This window comes from Dama dama, chromosome 5 (genome assembly GCF_033118175.1).
Source record: "Dama dama isolate Ldn47 chromosome 5, ASM3311817v1, whole genome shotgun sequence".
Taxonomy (NCBI): domain Eukaryota; kingdom Metazoa; phylum Chordata; class Mammalia; order Artiodactyla; family Cervidae; genus Dama; species Dama dama.
Window position 1 is genome coordinate 113,265,460 of NC_083685.1, and position 12,553 is coordinate 113,278,012.

Sequence of the window (12,553 nt, forward strand, 5' to 3'; positions counted from 1 at the left end):
AAGGATTCGGTTCCACCGTGGGAAACCTCGAGCTCACTTTTTAAAATGCCAAGAGAATTCAGTGCGCCTGGGGAACCCGGCCTTTCTGCGTGGCCTGCAGGTGGCTCCAAGTACCCGGCTCGGCCCAGCCGGACAGCTTCCCTCACCTCCGTCTGCACCGCCGCCTAGTGGCCGAGGGCGATACTGCGCCCTTCGGGAAGCGAAGGGGTCAAGGGGCAGTTGGCGCTGCCTCTGAGTCCCTGCCCTCTGTACCATGGGCCATTGTTGAAACTTATGCACCACGTCTGAGAATAACGGTCTTTTAAACGTCTAAAACAAAATATACGTTTAAAAGAAAACCGATAATATTGAAGAGGTTGTTAAAATATTTATAATTATGTAACGCTATAATAAATGTGCTTTTTCATTAGCACATTAAATAACTTACTGTAGTGGCAGACCTAATACCTAAGTGGGGAGGTGCACACACAGTATTTCACGCTATCGGTGACAAGTTGAAGTGTTAGTGTCTGTGATTTTTAATTGGTGACAGTCACAGAATCCCCATGGACAGAGGAGCCTGGCGGGCCACAGTCCATGGGGTCGCAAAGAGTTGGACACGACTGACTAAGCACAGTACAGCCCAGCAAACACGACTCCTAAGGAAAAGATAAATGTCACTTCAAGGTTAGTGGAAGTAAAGATGTACTATTTTCCCAGCCAGATTCACGGGCTCCCTGAATCCTACACACAGGCCCTCTGGAGTGCTCCGCGGTGAGCATGGGTAAGATCTCCTGCAGGAGTTTGGGAGAAGCGCTCCGTGGGTTTTCAGGGGTGGGGTCGGCGCGTGCTGAGGGTCAGTGGAGGACACCGCGGAGGCGCCTCCTCCCTCTCCAGGACCCGCACGGCCCCTCCCCTCCCTTCCTGGTCTCCATCTGCCTCTGGAGGAAGTGAAAGCCCCGTGTAGCCAAGAGAGGAGCTCCCAGTTGCCCAGGCGTGCGCTCCCGAGTGGCCCGGCGCTCATCATGCGGCCCCTCCTCCTGCTATGGGGCTGCCTCGTGCTCCCAGGTGAGAAGGGGGCGAGGGTGGCCGGATGTGGGGCTCATCTCCAAGCTCGCCCCCTGGGTCTGCTAGAGGGACCTCCTGAATCTACATTCGCTGTGGCTGTGACGCAGCCCCGCCGCCTGATCCTTCCAGGCTTCGCCCCACCCTACTCCTCGTCCTCACCCCTCAGCCACTTGCTGTTTGTGGAACAGAGAGCCAGGTCTTCCCCCAGAACTGTGGGTCCTGGACCCCTCATGGCTGAGTGGCTGTGAGTGTAGCTTTGCCTCTTTTGTCTTCATTTCCTGACTCGGTGTCAGCCAGGGAGCTGAGAAGACACCCCTTATACTAAACTTAGCAAATATTTCTTGAACTTCTGCTGTAGCACTCACAACAGCCCTGAGAGATGAAGAATTATTCCATTTCATCAATTCACAAACCTGCTTTTCTTTTTTTTTTTTTAACATAAAATTTAGGATGTATAACTGATGTCATTTCCATTGACTTTTTTTTAATGTTACATGAAATCATGGTAGCTCTTAAATATGATGGCATCTTAATTCAGTGACATAGGACATATTATCTATAGGTGAGAAAACAGAGAGGTCAAGCAGTTTTCCCAGGATCACGCAGCTACTAAGCAGCTGTGCTGGGATTCAGACTCCCGGCTGTCTGAATCTAGAGTTTCCCCATCACCAGCCTTCAATACGCCAGGTAGGGAAACAGTAACAGCCCTGCCCCAAGGTCCCTCGGTGGCAGAGTGGAGTACCAGCTCTTACCAGGGTTGTCCCAAGAAGGGAGTGACTGAGGAAAACCTTCTGGTCTTGACCTTGGGACTTAAATCAGGGAATTCCAGCCTTCACACATGCTGCGGTTTCAGGTTACAGATCGGTGGTGGTGGACCCGAAGGAGATCAGTGGCTTTGAAGGTGACACTGTGTCCCTGCAATGCACCTACGGGGAGGAGCTAAAGAAGTACCCGAAATACTGGTGCCGTGAGGCCGGGATCTTCATCTCCCGCTGCACTGAGACTGTCTTCTCTGGAGGATACGGCCAGGAAGGAAGGGTGTCGGTCCACGACAACCCACGGGAAAACAGGTTCACGGTTATCCTGAGGAACCTCACCCTGAAGGACATGGGGAAGTACTGGTGTGGGGTCAAAAAACTGGGCTTCGATAAGACTATGTCAGTCTCTCTGCTTGTCTTTCCAGGTAACAGACATCCCTCCTTCCCTGGGAGGGATTCAGGGTCATGGAGTTGGGGGCAGGGGAATTGTACCTCTCCACAATAGAGGACAGACTGCAACACAAAAGAGGGGTGTTCCTGAGGTGTGACCTGCTTGTTCAATACAGTTTCTTTCTTCTTTTTTTTTTGGCTGTGCTGGGTCTTCATTGATGTGCCCAGGCTTTCTCTAGTTGCAGTGAGCACGGGCTTCTGACTACACTTCTCATTGCAGTGGTTTCCCTTGTTGTGGAGCACAGGCGTGTGGGCCCAGTAGTTGTGGCTTAAGGGCTTAGCTGCTCCAGGGCATGTGGGATCTTTCCAGATCAGGGATCAAACCCATGTCCCCTGCACTGACAGGCAGATTCTTAACCACTGGACCACCAGGGAAGTCCTCAAAACAATTTCATTGAGACCTCTGTTTGGGGTGACCTGTAGCTGGGGAGGTTCTGAGTAATTGGTCCTAAGGAGACTAGGGCTCAGGGGTCAAGGGTCAGAGGTCTGAGGATGCTGGGAATCGAGGATCAGGGAAGGTGCTGAGGCATTGCTTTTGGACTTGTACCTTCTCCTGGTCTCCTCCTGACAGTCATCACAGCCAAGGTGGGGAAGACAGAGGCTAAGGCCTCTCCGTTCACAGGGACCTCCCTGTCCAAGCACACAGCAGCCTCTCCGTATGCAGGGACCTCTCTTCACCCAACAACTTCTCCGTTTGCAAGGATCGCTCCTCACCCAGCAACCTCTCCGTATACAGGGACCTCTCTCCACCCAGCAACCTCTCCGTTCACAGGGACCTCTCTCCACCCAGCAGCTTCTCCATTTGCAAGGATCTCTCCTCACCCAGCAACCTCTCCGTATGCAGGGACCTCTCTCCACCCAGCAACCTCTCCGTTCACAGGGACCTCTCTCCACCCAGCAGCTTCTCCATTTGCAAGGATCTCTCCTCACCCAGCAACCTCTCCGTATGCAGGGACCTCTCTCCACCCAGCAGCTTCTCCGTATGCAAGGATCTCTCCTCACCCAGCAACCTCTCCGTATGCAGGAACCTCTCTTCACCCAGCAACCTCTCCGTATGCAAGGACCTCGCCTCACCCAGCAACTTCTCCTCCTGCAGGGATCTCCCAGCCGGTCACACAATTGGACTCTACCTCAACAAAGGACACCAGTTTTGTCCCCAGCAGCAGCTCCAAGTCCAGGTGAGCCCCAGGTGACCAAAGCCAGCTTTCGGGTCAGCACTAAACTATAAGGTGCCTCTGAGCCAATAAGTACCCACTACTCCTTCCTCTGGGTTGCAGCTGCTCACAAAGGGCAGATTCTGCACCATCCCACCCCCTACCCAGCACTACAGGGGCCAGCAGCCCTGTTGCCTTGGACATGCAGGCCCCCATGGCCCCCAGTCCCCACCTCACTCCCTGCCCAGTTTTAGGGAAAGCCACCCTAGTCCAGCAGCTTTTGCCGGAACACTTTGCACTGGGCCCTATGCCAAGCATGAAAACGTGGAACCAAACAATATGATTTTTTCTTACCCAACTGGATTCCCAGCTGGAAGGATTGGCTCTTGGGGGGTTATATACAAACTATGCTTCTCAGGTGGCATTAGTGGTAAAGAACCTTGCCTGCCAATGCAGGAGACATAAGAGATGTGGGTTCGATCCCTGGGTCAGGAAGTTCCCCTGGAGGAGGGCATGGCAACCCACTCCAGTATTCTTGCCTGGAGAATCCCATGGACAGAGGATCCTTGCAGGCCACAGTCCATGGAGTCACAAAGAGTTGGACACAACTGAGTGACTGATCACACACGCATACTCCATTACTGGTAGCCAGGCAACTGCTCATGGGCTCAGACCCTGCTGAAAGTGTCTCCTGGAGTTGGTGATGGGGTCTGAGGCCCCTTCCACTGGGACTAACCGGATGTTGTGGTCCCTGGTGCTCTCTGATCTCCTTGGGAGAGATGAGGGATGTGACCAGGACTCAGAATAAGAATGCCCCGTGTGTCACTGACATCTGGCGACAGCCACCAGGCTCCTTCCATCTCACCCACAGGGTGTCCATCCCACTGATCCGGATCTTGGCCCCGGTCCTGGTGCTGCTAGCCCTTCTGCTGGCCACAGGCTTGGCCGCCCTCGGCAGCTGCGTGTTTCAATGGAGAGAAAAAGGTGAGCCATGTGGACGGGAGGGGTGAAGGGCTGTCAGCCAGCAGTCTCCCTGAGACCCATAATCCCCCCACGACCCCAGAGAGACCTTGTGGAGCTCAGTGTGTGCATCTCAGACATGGGTGTCAGGAGCCCTGCTCCTCTTTTCTGAGGGACCCACAGGGCAGTCCATAAGCAGTTCAAATTGGGGAGCAAGAGACTGGGGGGCTCTCATTTTGCTCTGATCTGTCCAGTCAAGCTCATCAGCCTCATCGCTCCCTGTTGATCCCATGAACCCATCCATGTCCAGTCTCTGCAGGTTCTGACCTTGTGTGAGGACTGACTACAGGGTGGAGTGCTGGCCGGAGCACTTGAACAGGATGTATCTTGAGGCCCTACACCTGCTGCTGGGTCTCTAGAGATGCTCAGCCCCTTTCAAGACTTGGCTTCAAATTCCCAGCTCTGCCATTTTTTAGCTGTGTGGCCTTGGGCAAGTCACCTAACTTCCTTGAGTCTCCCCAGATATATGGCCTACAGAAATAGAATACAAGCCACATATGTGGTTTAAAATTCCCTGAGTGAGTAGCATGGAAACATATACACTACCATATGTAAAATAGATAGCCAGTGGGAATTTGCTGCCTGACTCAGGGAATTCAAACCAGGGCTCTGTGACAACCTTGAGGAGTGGAATGGGGTGGGTGGTGGGAGCAAGGTTCAAGAGGGAGGGGACATATGCATACCTGATTCATGTTGATGTATGGCAGAAACCAGCACAATATTGTATAGCAGTTATCCTACAATGAGAAATAAATAAATTTTTAAATAAATAAAATTTTAAATTAAATAAATTTTTTAAAGATTTCCCTCATAGTCACATACAAAAAAGAAGAAACTAGTGGTTAATTCTAATAGTAAACTTTATTTAACATGATATATCCAACACTTTATCATTTCAACATGGAACCAATATAAAGTACTAATTATATATATTCTACATTCAGTTTTTCATAGCGTCTTTGAAACCCAGTATAGTTCAAAGAAGTCACATTTCCAGTGCTCAATGGACACATGTAGCTCCTGAGGTGGATGGCACAGATAAACCGGGTTTAACTAAAATAACAGTACTGGGAGATGCCATGTGCCAGGCACTGTGGTGTGGCTTATATTGTTCTATCTCCTTTAATCTCAATACTGTGGAGTTCGGAACTGCTTATTACAAAACCTGGGCTTCCCTGGTGGCTCAGTGGTAAAGAATCTGCCTGCGGTGCAGGAGCTGCAGAAGTCAGGAGTTTGATCTCTGGGTCAAGAATATCACCTGGAGGAGGGCTTGGCAACCCACTCCAATATTCTTGCCCAGAGAATGCCATGGACAGAGGAGCCTGGTAGGCTACAGTCCACATGGCCGCAAAGAGTCAAGATATGACTGAAGCAACTTAGCATGCACGCATTACAATACCTACAAATGCCCCCATTTTACAGGGCAAGAAACTGAGGCACAGAGTGGTTAAGCAGTTTGCCCTTGGTATAGCTGGGAAGTAGTACAGCCAGGAAGCCAAATTTGCAAACTGGCAATGTTGTGCCAGTGCAAGTGGCCGTGGTGGGAAATGATGGGCCTGCCACCCACCTCCTCCTTGTGTGGCCCCCAGGAAGAAATGTCAACTCTGCCCATGTCCCTAGACCCACTCAGAGGAGTTGGGAAGAGCCCACAGGATGAAAACATTCCAATCACAACCTCAGAGCCTCATAGCCCCTTGCCTCTCAAATTGCAGTCCCCAGCTGGCAGCAGTGGCATCCCCTGGTAGCCTGGTAGAAATTCAGACTCTAGGGCCCCAACCTCAACCTACTGAATTAGAATCTGCATTTTAATAACATTTCCTATACACATGTTGAGGTTTAAGAAGCAATGACCTGAGCACACAGAATCACTTCCCTAGCCAGTTTCTGGCCCACACATGGGGATTTCCATGTACCAATCTCAAAAGTCAGGGTCACTGCCAAGGGGTTGGGCTTCTCTGCCGAATCTTCCTGCCTGGCAAGCCCCAGGTGCAAGGGGCCGTCCATCTCTATGTGAGCAGCTCCCGGCTTCAAGGTGCTCCTTCCTGTCTCTTTCAGCTCAACTGGCCTCGGAGACACAGAAGAACGACAAGGTCCATCTCTCCCACTTGGTAAGGAAGGAGGCAGGCCCAAGCTCAGATGCCCCTGAGGCCAGAAGTCAAGACTCCCCCTGAGTTCCCATTAGGTGCCAGCAGGTCTCTGCTTCTGGCCTAGGGCCCGTTCTCATCTCTCTCCTTATAGCATCAAGAGAACATTGGAGCTGGATCCACAGCAGGTCTTTGAGATCATCTAACCCAGCCTTTCTCTAAGTTTGGTACAAACTCCCTTTCAAAACACCTGGGGGTGGGGGCCTATTAGAAACATTCTCTTCTACACCAGTCTCAACCAAATCCTCTAGGGGTGGGGGCCAGGAACCTGAATTTTAAACACAGCCCTGGGGGATTCCGACAGCACACTGGAATATGACTACCAATAGATGCTAGTCTGCTTTTGCAGAAGCGAGCACTGAGGCCCAGAGAGGGAAAACATCTTGCCCAGGGTCACACAGCAGGCGGTGAGTGGCTCCAGAGCTCTCGACCCCCGTTTCTCCTCTTTCCAGAGCACCCTCCTCTGAGCTTTCCTTGGTTCTGAGACCAAGGCGGTGTGCTACCCTGACGTTCAGACTGAGGGGCCAGGAGCAGGAAGAATGGGGGGGCGGGGGTCCCTGTGCCCATTTTCCTGGAGAGAGGCTACCAGCTGCCAGGCCCCTCCCTGATCCCTGCAAGGAGAGACCCCCCACTTTCCACATCAGCGCCCTACAGAGAAGGTCACCCCTTAGAAGATAGCAGCCCCACCTGCCTCCCCCATCCCACCCCACCTGATCTCTCCTTCCTCAGCTGTTTACGGAGATGCCTCCACTCTGATTCCCTTAAACACTAGAGCAGGAAAGAGGGACTGCCATTGCCTTCTTTCCTGGCGCCAGCAAGGACAAAAGACTCAGGGCGGATCCCCCCAGGGAGGGCCTGCGGTGGGATGGGGTCCTGGGCTGTCCTTTGCGTAGGAAGCAGCTGTTGTTGTCTCAGGAAGTTCAACAAGACCAACGGGGTGGATGGGAGTGAGAGAGAGGTCATGGAGACGGATGCAGGGGCTGACATGGCCACCGCCAGGACTCTCCTCCTGGCTCTATATCCCGGGGCTCGCCCCTCCCAACTCAGAAAGAGAGGCTGGGCTGGAGGGAGAATCTCCATGCTGCCTCACTACTTGTTTTTCTAGAAGCTTCCCAGGTGGCGCTAGTGGTAAAGAATCTACCTGCCAATATAGGAGACATAAGAGCTGTGAGTTCAATCCCTGGGTCAGGAAAATCCCCTGGAGGAGGACACAGCAACCCACTCCAGTATTCTTATCTGGAGAATTCCATGGACAGAGGAGACTGACAGGCTATAGTTCATAGGGTTGCATAGAGTTGGACACAACTGAAGCGACTTAGCACACATGCTATGCAGAAATAGAGGCTCATATAGCTCTTGTATAATACAATCCAGAAAATGCCTCCACGCTTGCTGGAATAGCCCAGGGTCCACCGCATGGGCAGAGGGACCTTTGAGAGATGCAGATGCTCCTGGGGCAGAGGGCAGTGGTCCTGGCCACAGCTACATATGTGGTTTGGTCTCTGCCCCCCTGAAGCTCTTTCCTCAAATTCAGTCACCCCTGTGTAGGTGACATTTCTGCAGCTGTTGATGGTCAGTGGTCAGCAGTGGCTGGGTTTTGACCGAATCCCAAAGCTGTCGGCATGGGATTCATGGGAAATGGAAGTGACCTCGGGGGCTCTCTGGTCCAGCCCATTTCTGCCATGTCCTCCCCACAGGCAGGGCTGGGGCGAACAAGGGCCACGAATGACAGCATTTGTGACATCTCTGTCCCCCTCCCCCACGCCTTCAGGCCCTCATTCCCCCTAGTCACATCTCATCTGAGAAATTGTCCTGATTCTTACCTTGTCGCCATCAGCCTGCAGGTGTCACTAGAGGGGGCTCACACGTCCACCTCTACCCCCACCCCCCACAGCTAGGGTATTGCTCAAAGCCAGGGCCCAGTTAGTAGACAAGAGACACTGTCACTCAGAGAAGTGTGCATAAGGCCCTGCCACTATGCATAGCATAAGAAAGAGCTTGGATCTGAGGTCAAATAGTCGCAAGTTCAAGGCCCGGCTCAGCCACTCACCTGCTGTGTGATGTCTGGCGAGTGACATCACCTCTCTGAGCCTCGGTTTTCCCATCTCTCAGGACTGTGGTTAGAACAAGTGAGATGAGCCATCTCGTAGTTATGCGGGAAGTGGGAGCTTCTTTCCTTGGCTTCAGTGCCCATCAGACTGTGGGATCTGCTCAGGGCAGCTGATCCAACTCAGGGCAGCTGTACCCTTAGGAAAAGTGGCTGGGGGCCTCGGCCAGCTCCAGCCTCTGCTCTGCCCAGCTCCTGGGCAAGAGAGTGAGCGGTAGAGGGCCCCAGCACTCAGACCTGAGGACCCATGGAAGCAGCTGAGTGTCAGGAGATGGGCTGCCTCACTCGTTCTAGACTACCTGTCTTTCCTCCCTGGGCCTCGGCTTTCTCATCTGATCAAGGAGGGGTTGCTCAGATGGATGATTCCTAAAGAATCTTTTCCTGTGCTGTTTGTTATTCGGTGAGTCTTTGAAGTGTCCAACTTGGCTGTCTCTGGCCTATGACAAAAAGCCTGCAGCCTGCAGTCTTCCTGCTTCAAGGAGAGAAATAACAATCATGGAAACAAATTAATCACTGCAGCAGTTCCCAGTTGTTGAGTGTGATAAAACATTATCAAAAATGTTTATTATTTTCCTAAGGGGAATATTTCACTCCCTGTTTTACAGCTTGGGAAATGGGGCCCCAGAGAAGTTAGATGGCTCACCCAAGGTCACACTGAGACATAGTAAATTGGCCGCAGGACTCTGACTCCTAGCCCACCCCGCTGCCTGTCCCTCCTGCTGCTCCGGCTTGCAGCCCATCCCTGCGGCCGAGAACAGGCTGCTCTGACAGAATCTGTGTTTCAGGCTCTGGGGAACAGCTGGGTCCCGGAGTCCGCTGTGATCAAGCTTGCAGAGCTCACTGGGCCTCTTGCTAGCCCCGAGCCCTCCGCCAGCCCCAGCGCGGAGATCCGGTGACTGAGCCAGGTGTGGACAGAGGGCTCCGGGAGCCTGGAGCCGCCTAGCCTGGCTGCATTCTAACAATGCAGGGAAGTGGGGGAGGGCCCTGCTCTCAGCGTCCACCCACCGCCGCCCCCCATAACCAGAGTCTTGGCCATTTCACCCGGGAAGCCAGGGCTCCTGACTTCACAGCCTCTTTTTTTCCTGACCCAGAAAAATTCTTGAGTAGCATGATGGGAGTGACAGCTTAAAGAGTTCTGGGCTGGCAAGATTCCCACGTCTGCAGTCAGAACTGGGCCTGAGGCCATAAGGATGCTCCCCCAGGGAATGGGGAAGTGGGGGCTGTGAAACAAAGCCTGGGGGGTCCTGGGGAGAAGGAGTGATTAGTCCTACATCTCTTAGATGGACAGAGGCCCAGAGCTTGTGGGAAAGACCAGAGTGGACCCAGTAGCTGCCTGGAGATCCCCCAGCTGGACTCTGATTTTCACCCCACACTGTTGTCTTTACAGACTTCAGAGGACGACAAAGCTTCTTGGCGGGACCCTGAGGGAGACATGACCCGAGCCTCTACCCTCCCCATATCTGGGGACGAGCCAGGCTTTTCAAAGTTCAGCTCAGTCTAGCCACCGAACACCCTCCTTGAATCTCTGGAAGAGCTGAACTTGCACTAACTCGGACAAGCTTTCTGCTATGACTTCAGAATCCTCCTGCCAGAGTCCAGATCTCTCCCTCACCCTCCCCAAGCTTTCCTCCTGCCCATCTCAGCTGACCCTGAAGGCTTCATCAGCCCTGGAACCTGGTGCGGTGGCCTCACAGTTCCAGCTAGAGACTGGGACTTCCCCAAGATGGTCACATCCTTGGGCAAAGCACACAGCTACTGGACCTTCAAGGGGTCAGGCAGGGCTCAGGGGGTCTGGTCGAAGTTTGTATCTGCTATGGGGGGTCCCCTGGGCCTGGGTGCCCAGTCACAGGCCCCTCCTAACTCCCCTTCCAGACCCCACCTTCTCCGCCCTTCTTCCGTCCTCAGACTCAGGGCTGAGTTCTCCCACATAAGCTGGTGAGGAGGAGGGAGCCTGCGGGGTTAGCCTGGATCCTGGTTTCTCAAAGCCAGTTGTGAGCCACCTGCATTCTAGTCCTTCAGGAAGCTGGTTAAAAAGATGATTCTGGGGCCCCATCAAGAGCTGCCCAAACCACGATTTCACTGGTGGTCCAGTAATTAGGACTCCATGCTTCCACTGCAAGGGGCCCTGGCATGGTACAGCTGAAAAAAAGAAGGAAATAAACTACCAAAACCATCTCTGAGGCTGGGCCTGGGACTATGCATTTCTTCCAAGTGCACCGGTGATTCTAACACTGGTGTTTGAGTACCAGTGGGCTGGTTGAGCTCTCAGGTCCCTCCAGCTTAGAGAGTCGACGCTTGGTGTGTGGAGTCTCCCCCTACCCCCTATAGGGCCTGCTCTGCCCACCACACCATGGCCCAGCTGGGGGCTTTCATGGACCTGCCTGAGTCCAGGCTCAGGTCAAGTGCACATCGGAAAGGCCGAGCCCAAGACCAGCCAGAGTGGTTGTCTATCCGATCTTGAGGTAGGAGATAGAAGGGCTCCAGGCTAGGCATTTACAACTGGCCTCCACCTATTTAGATTTTTGGGGGACGAGAAAAAATGGGCTTCAGGCCGGACACTTTCAACTAGCCTCCTATTTGCATTTCCTGAGACAGGAGAGAGGTGGGCTCCAGGTTAGGCATTTATAGTTAGACTCCTGTTTACTCTCCGAAATGGAAGTAACAATAGAAACGGGGTAAATAGCCAGGATTTGTCTCATGTGGACACTTCAAGATAGCAGTCTTGGCAAGAACAAAGAGGGACTAAGCCTTGTTGGAGCAAAAGATCAAGAGATCCCATATTCCCCCTCCTTTAACCTCAGATATGCAGATGACACCACCCTTATGACAGAAAGCAAAGAACTAAACAGCCTCTTGATGAAAGTGAAAGAGGAGAGTGAAAAAGCTGGCTTAAAACTCAACATTCAGAAAACTAAGATCATGGCATCCAGTCCTATCACTTCATGGAAAATATATGGGGAAACAATGGAAACAGTGACAGACTTTATTTTGGGGGGCTCCAAAATCACTGCAGATGGTAACTGCAACCATGAAATTAAAAGATGCTTGCTCCTTGGAAGAAAAGCTATGACCAACCTAGACAGCATGTTAAAAAGCAGAGACATTACTTTGTCAACAAAGGTCCGTCTAGTCAAAGCTATGGTTTTTCCAGTGGTCATGTATGGATATGAGAGTTGGACTGTAAAGAAAGCTGAGCACCGAAGAATTGATGCTTTTGAACTGTGATGTTGGAGAAGACTCTTGAGAGTCCCTTGGACTGCAAAGAGATCCAACCAGTCCATCCTAAAGGAAATCAGTCCTGAATATTCATTGGAAGGACTGATGCTGAAGCTGAAACTCCAATACTTTGGCCACCTGATGCAAAGAACTAACTCATTGGAAAAGACCCTGATGCTGGGCAAGATTGAAGGCAGGAGCAGAAGGGGACAGACAGAGGATGAGATGGTTGGGTGGCGTCACCAACTTGATGGACATGAGTTTGAGCAAGCTCCGGGAGTTGGTGATGGACAGGGAAGCCTGGCGTGCTGCAGTCCATGGGGTCACGAAGAGTCGCTCATGACTGAGCAACTGAACTGAATCTGAATCTGAATGGGGCAAGGGAGGCAAAAGGAAGGGAGGTCACCCCATAGGCCTCTGGGCTGGAATCCATCTTGGCTGAGGGGTGCAAGCTCACCTAGGGGAGGGTCCTGAGACAAATTAGCCAGGGGGACAAAACAAGACAGTTGGCCAGAGGGAAGACAAAGACCTGGATAACTGCCTCTTTATAAAGGATTTAAACTTCCCAAAGGCACGGCTCTCAAGACTCTCGGAGTTCACCCATGCTTCTTTCTGCATGTACTCTGCTCTTCCAATAAACGTTTACTTTTCTCTTTA

The 12,553-nt window shown here is 52.4% G+C and overlaps 1 protein-coding gene across 5 annotated transcripts; it reads left to right on the top strand.

The window, feature by feature from the left end:
• Window positions 1-906: 906 nt before the first annotated feature.
• CD300LG (CD300 molecule like family member g) lies at window positions 907-12,553 on the top strand. 5 transcript variants are annotated; one of them, XM_061144155.1, is made up of 6 exons: window positions 907-1,047; window positions 1,901-2,230; window positions 3,157-3,433; window positions 4,281-4,393; window positions 6,485-6,537; window positions 10,068-12,553. In XM_061144155.1, exons 1-6 carry the CDS (start codon window positions 1,005-1,007, stop codon window positions 10,179-10,181), a joined length of 930 nt encoding a protein of 309 aa, XP_061000138.1. In that variant the 5' UTR covers window positions 907-1,004; the 3' UTR covers window positions 10,182-12,553. The 5 variants fall into 5 exon arrangements, with proteins under 5 accessions (XP_061000138.1, XP_061000139.1, XP_061000140.1 ...); XM_061144156.1 differs by having other exon boundaries at window positions 3,208-3,433; XM_061144157.1 differs by having other exon boundaries at window positions 3,280-3,433.